This window comes from Orycteropus afer, unplaced genomic scaffold (assembly GCF_000298275.1).
Source record: "Orycteropus afer afer isolate SDZICR_OR568_19922 unplaced genomic scaffold, OryAfe1.0 scaffold00273, whole genome shotgun sequence".
Taxonomy (NCBI): domain Eukaryota; kingdom Metazoa; phylum Chordata; class Mammalia; order Tubulidentata; family Orycteropodidae; genus Orycteropus; species Orycteropus afer.
Genome location: NW_006921860.1, coordinates 2,920,479 through 2,927,097, shown reverse-complemented (window position 1 = coordinate 2,927,097; position 6,619 = coordinate 2,920,479). Strand labels below are relative to the sequence as shown.

General features: G+C 52.2%; 1 protein-coding gene across 1 annotated transcript in view; it reads right to left on the bottom strand.

The window, feature by feature from the left end:
• Positions 1 to 588: 588 nt before the first annotated feature.
• The window catches only part of PSMB1 (proteasome 20S subunit beta 1), a 14,653-nt gene continuing 8,622 nt past the window's right edge, over positions 589 to 6,619 (bottom strand). The window contains exons 3-6 of the mRNA XM_007950480.2: positions 3,255 to 3,336; positions 2,757 to 2,886; positions 954 to 1,060; positions 589 to 774 (exon numbers count right to left, since the gene is read on the bottom strand). Coding sequence (XP_007948671.1) covers positions 589 to 774; positions 954 to 1,060; positions 2,757 to 2,886; positions 3,255 to 3,336 — 505 coding nt within the window. The remainder of the gene's footprint in view (positions 775 to 953; positions 1,061 to 2,756; positions 2,887 to 3,254; positions 3,337 to 6,619) is intronic.

Sequence of the window (6,619 nt, the reverse complement as noted above, 5' to 3'; positions counted from 1 at the left end):
TCACTTTACAGAGTGCTGTTTCTCTTTACAGTTTTGCTTCTACCCTGGTTGATTTTTTGAAGACTTTTCTTCAAAACAGCCATCCATTCCAGAGTGCTTTAACAGTTGCAGGAATGAAAAGCCTGATAGCTCCAACACCGAAGAAATCTGTAATAAAACTGCAAGTGCTGAGACATACCCCTTCTCCACGATAAAATTAGGACAGGCTGCCCCGTGCGTGGTTTCAGGAATCCCACACCAAGGGCGTTGGGGCAGGCCGCCCACCTCACAGCAAGCTGACCACCGAGACACTGAGTTGACCAAGATGCTGACTTCTCTGAACACCATTCTCACTCACTGATGTTAGGAAAAACAGGCATGACCCCTCATTATGGAAGTTCTCACCCCAAAACACAAAACACAAGCAGTGCATGGAGAGAGGAGGGGAGGGCTGGTGAGTGAGCACGCACGGCCCAGAGCGCGACATGGTCACTGGCCCTTTAATGAAACAAGCTGGCCACAGGCCCTTCAATGAAGCAGGTCGCCAGCAGCTGCAGACCACGGCCAGCCCGGCCTAGCAGGCGGCCTGGCTCAGCAGGGACAAGTGGCTCAGTCCCTCCGCAGGGGCATGGTCTCCTCGCGGATGCCCTCCTGGGTGACAATGCAGATGTGCAGTGCGTCCCCCGTGTACACATCCCGCTCAGCAGCAGAGATGAAGACGTCCCTCACCAGGCGCAGGGCCCTGTCCAGGGTCAGCGGGACCTGCTCCACGTTCTGCATGTTCTTGAATCCGACCTGCAGGCAGAGGAGGGGCCGGGGCTGGCGGAGGAGGGCAGCCCCACACAGGGACCCGCCAGCCCGGCAGCTGGAGTGCACTCCGGCCCGACTCCAGGTGCAGCACGGGGACTGAGGGCTGCGGGCAGCCGCACCACTGCAGGGCCGGGCACCCGGAGGGCAGCAAGGGCGCAGCGTACCTGGTTGTCGAGCAGCGGCTGCAGCATCGCACTGGCCGAGCCTCCAGCCTTGAAGGAGTCTCTCTGGTAGGATCCGACTGGGTCAAAGCTGTACACGGCCCCCTTCCCTGGGGAAAGAAGAGGCCCCGTGAGGACGACGCACTGACATCAACCCATCACAGCCACATGGCTCCAGTCACAGGACAGAAGAGGATGCTGGCTGTAGAATTCCAGCCAACACGCAGAAGACACGCTACCTGCCCCGCGTCCAGAGCTGGGCTCCTGGGGCAGCTGCCCTCCACACAGACCTCGGGGGGCCAGGGTCCACCCTTCTCATTGGCACTCTGCCATCAGGGTGCTCTGCAAATCAACCGACTGCCACGCTGGGGTCCCGGGCCCAGAGAGCTTCACCCACGCTCGGGTAACTGCCCAGGGCCTTGTGGGTGCACGCCTTGGCCCCAGGACACATGGCTAGTGCTCAGTAAAGGACAAGGCCAGGGGAGCACAGGCCAAGCACCAAGCACCAGTTCTGCTTTGCAAGCCCAGACCGATGCAGAACCCCTGCCTCGTTCCAGAAACGGGCCCGGACTCGGCTCGCTCCTCAGCAGCTGGAGCACACCTGGCGGGAGGCACCGTCAGCACGGAAAAGCGTCATCCCCCAGCCCCATCGTCGCCTCACTCACAGGGAAGCCAGCCTACAAGAAGACGTAAGAGACAAGCACGTGCCGGTCATGTCTGCGTCCCCAAGAGCCAATGTTACCAGCAGCCCGAGCCCACTGGCAGGACCGGCGGGTCCGTGCTGGCTGACAGCAGAGGGTATGCCATCGCTCCCGTGCACCGCCTGTGCAGGTGGGTGAGCGGCCGGCAGTGAGACAGTGTCCCCGTGAGAGCGCCTCAGGGGCTGTGAGGGGTTCAAGCGGCAGGGGCGCAGACCAGCTCCCGGGACTCGAGTCTCTCGAGGGCTCGCCACACCATCACCTCACACCCGTGGCCCAGGCAGCAGGTGTGCATACACGGGATGGTGCAAAGTGGGACAGCCCCCAGCACGCACCACCACCCCACGCCAGCGTCCAAGTGCTGCCCTCGGGCATTGGGGCACACTCACAAATAGGGGTGAGTCAGCCCGGAGGTGAGAGATGCAGGGGAGGCGGCTGCGGCACTCGAGCGGCGCCCCGGACGCAGCCCGAGCCCCGAAGTAAAGGGGTCCTCACAGCACAGGGAAGACTGCCCTGTGAATTCTTGATGCGGAAATCTACCGGGAGGAGTCCACCACCAAAACGGGAAAAGCAACCAAGCAAGGAAGCCCACGCCGGGAGCAGAGCCAGGACCCCCTCACTGCGGCAGCCGCGGGCAGAGGCCCAGAGCAGGGCTAGGGGCACGGGAGACTGTGAAGAACTATGTGATGGAATGTAACTCCAGAAGAAAACAGGTGCTTGAGAAAGGAGACCACCCGTGTGATCCAGGACGCAGGCGCCCACTGTCCCGCGTGACCCAGCACGCCGGTCCTCAAAGAAACCCTGTGCGACCTGGGACACGTGCGCCCAGAGCTCCTGGGATTGAACTTGTTAACGTCTAAAGTCGAGTCTGTCCACCCTCATTACTCAGGTCAGGCGGGATCGCACTTCCCCAGGCAGCTCTCCCTGTGAGAACACGCAACGACCTCTCCTGAGCTCATGCTCAGCCCGACGGTCTCCCGCTGCCCCCGGACCATCGCTCACATCCTACTCAGCTTGCTGCATGTTTTATGGTCACACGCACATCTCAGGCAGGTGGTGGTCACGCCCCTGCACCGATGGACACGCATGTCCCAGAAAGAACACCCACCTTCCTCGTCGAGCCCGCCGATGATGTTGTAGACGTAGTAGGGGAAGAAGCGCCGGGAGTACAGGATGGTGGACAGCATGGCGGCTATGGCCCCAGTCGTCATGGCCTTGTTGTTGGAGTGCTTGTACATCTGTGGGGCATGGGAGCACACTCAGAGTAGCCACCAGGGCCCCCGGCCTAGAGGAAATGCCCACCAACTCCTCCTAGCAGACTGGGACCAATCCTGCCCTCAGCTCTGTGGCTGTGAGCCAACCACATCCCCTGTCCTTCCTCATCCTGACTATGGCCTGGGGCTGGCCGGCCAGCCTGCCCACGGTTCTTGAAAAGGTTTCAGGGGAACACAGCCACGCTCGTGGATCACATTCTGCCTACGGTTCGCGCAGCGTCACGATGGGAGAGCTGAGCAGTCTGCGGAGGCCACACAGGCCCAGACCTGAGCCCCTTGCAGGTGGCAAGCAGCATCCGCATGGCTCTCACCCAGGGCACCCCTCCACCTACCTTTAGCCTTGCTTCAATGATCTTAGTGAGCGTGAGACAGTCGCCATGGAAACCGCTGCAGCCGATGACGGTCCTGTCCGTCCTGCAAAAGCACACCACAGGACGCTGAGCCGACAGCAGAATGTGTCACAGACGGTTCAAAGAAGACACTGCTGTTCCTGTTCTTGATCAACGGTGACAGGACCACGAGCTCTTCCCCCATCCCATATGGCATCAGACCCCTCACTCCTTACACCAAACAAACTGTGGACCAACGAACAAATGGAAGAACCGTACGAGAGGAAACCTGAGTGCGTGTCTGAGCTTCTGGGCTGGGAAGGCCTGTTTTACCCCGACCCAGCCCCTAAGCACCCCAGACAGTTCAGTGCTAAGACTTCTAGGGAAAAACAGGAACCAAAGTCCAAAGACAAACATAAAAAACTAAGAAAACACTTGAGGAAAACTTATGACCAAGGTGTATTTTAATTTTTACCTTCCTCTACAAAGGGCTCCTACAAATAAGAAAAACAGTAATGTGACAAGTTACACACAGCTCACAGAAATAGAACCACAAATCACTGTAAATATCTGAAAAGACCCTCCACTGCACGCCAACAGTGCAAATCTAAACAAGAAACGATTTGCATTTATTAGAGTAACTGGAATTTCAAAAAACCAGTAACCCCTAGAACTGGTGAGGCTGTAAAAACGGGTATTCTCAGACACTTGGAAGACATGTGTTGAACTTTTTAGAAGGACAATTGGGCAGCACAGCTGATTCAGTCACTCCCTTGCTCCAAGTTCACCCCATCAAGATTTGTGGAAGCATGCACAGACACATGAATGTGGGTCAATGTGTCATGTTAAGAGCTCCCCAACCAACCAACCACACCCACTGCCATGGAGTCTATTCTGACCCACAGTGCCCCTAGAGGACAGAGTGGGAACTGCCCACAGGGTCTCCAAGGCTGTCAGTCTCTATGGAAGCAAAGCCCAAACTGTGGAGTTGATTCTGACTCACAGCGCCCCTAGAGGACAGAGCGGGAACTGCCCACAGGGTCTCCAAGGCTGTCAGTCTCTATGGAAGCAAAGCCCAAACTGTTAACTACAAGGTTGGCAGTTCAAACTCACCAGCCACTCCGCAGAAGGAAGACTGGGCAATCTACTTCTGTAAAGATTTATCACCTTGGAAACCCAAAGGGGGTCACTCTGAGTTGGAATCAACTCGATGGCAGTAAGTTTGATTTTGTTTTTTGGAATCTACACTGAAGGCTGTAGTCTCTGATCTTCACCTGTAAGGGCTTGAGTCTCCTACACTTACGGCAAGCAAGGTTGTGTCATCTGCATATCTCAGGTTGTTAATGAGTCTTCCTTTAATCCTGATGCCACATTCTTCTTTGTACAGCCCAGCTTCTTGGCTTATTTGCTCACCATACAGACTGAATAAATATGATGAAAGGACACAGCCCCGACACACACTTTCCCTGATTTTAAACCACACAGTATCCCCTTGTTCTGCTGGAAAGACTGACTCTTTGTCTATGTACAGGTTTCTCATGAGTACAATTAAGTGTTCTGGAATTCCCATTCTTCTCAATGTTATCCACAATTTGTTATGATCCACACAGTCGAATGCCTTTGCATAGTCAACAAAACTAAAGTCAACATCTTTCTGGTATTCTATGCTTTCAGCCACAATCCATCTAACTTTAGCAGGATCTCTCTCACTGCATGTCTTCCTCTGAATCTAGCTTGAATTTCTGGAAGTTCCCTGTTAATGTAATGCTACAACCGTTTTTGAATTATCTTTAGCATAGTTTCATTTGCATGTGATATTAATGACATTATTTGATAATCATTCTATAATGCAACTCAAGGCTTGAATTTTTTATTTCTTTCACCTTGAAAAATGATGTACGTAGTCTTTCCAAGCCATGGTATTTTCAATCGCCTCAAGTGCATGTCCAAGATGGACAATGAAAAAGGAAGACCGAAAACTTCAAGCCTTTGAATTATGGTGTTGGTGAAGAGTATTTAATACACCATGGGCTGCCAGAAGAATGAACCAATCTATATTGGAAGAAGTAAGCCAGGAAGATGGAAGAAAAGGCAGACGAGCGACACAGACCCTCTTCAACAAAGAAAACAAAAACCAATTATACAGAAGATAAACCTTGGAACCCTGAGCTTTGAAAGGAATTATACAGAAATGGATTAGGCACCAACTAGTGGAAAAACCTGAACGAAAAGTGAGTACAGACGGACGGAGCTGCAGACTGTCAGATACTCTGATGAGACCAACAGCCTGAATATTTCCAAGTGGCGCTGGCACCTGAGAATTGACCTAAAGCTCAGTCCCAGTCACCAAGGGCTGCAGGGACAACTGCTCTGGTGGCCTATGACTAGGAAGGGAAACAACAAGGAGGGAAACAACCTGAGCTGTGGACTTTCTGCTGTCCTGAGGGTGCAGCCATTTTGATTGTTTACACGTGGCAACCATTTTGGATTTTAAAGTGAAAGCATTCTCACTCAGATGCCAAGGACCTAAGAACAGGCTATGTTTGCCAGGGTCGGCAAGGACATATGAGAGGCTGACAAAGGAAAGGAGACAGGTGGTGAGTGTATAAGTGCTGTCAACTAGTGAATAGAGGAGCACAACACAGTACCCTGCCTGCATAGATAACATACAAACAAAACAAAGAAAACGAAAATTATGGGCAAGTCACTACGGCATATAATCACCAATTAAATATAAACACAAAAACGTCACAATGCCTCGGAGACAACAGAACATCACAGTCCACACAAAGAAGCAAGATAATGCAGGAGAAACAAGGGACCAGGATATAGACCCAAAACACATCCCTGAGGAAGATGCAGCACTGGAACTCCCTGATAAGGAATTCAAAAGAATTATATTTCGGTATCTTCAAGGGACTGAGAGACAGACCAAGGAAAACACCCCCCCCAAAAAAAAAAAACCCTAAAAAAATTCTGGAAGAAAATACAAGAACAAAATGACAAAATAAATGAAAAACTAGAAAAATTCTAAATCTACAGAGAGAAATCCAGAAGATTAATACTAAATTGTCACAAACAGATAACAAATTAAAAGGGCAAAGGAGTAGAACTGATTCAATGGAAGACAGAGTTAATGACATTGAAGAAAAATGCCTGAATACTTCTTTGGAAAGGGATCAATCAGAAAAAAGATCAAAACAAAATGAAGAAAGCCTAAGGTTCATGTTGTTGTTGTTATGTGCCATCGAGTCGGACCTGACTCATAGAGACCCCTCCTTGGGTTTCCGAGTCAGTATCACTACGGAAGTAGATTGCCCCATCTTCCTTCTGAGGAGTGGCTGGTGGGTTTGAACCGCCAGCCTTCT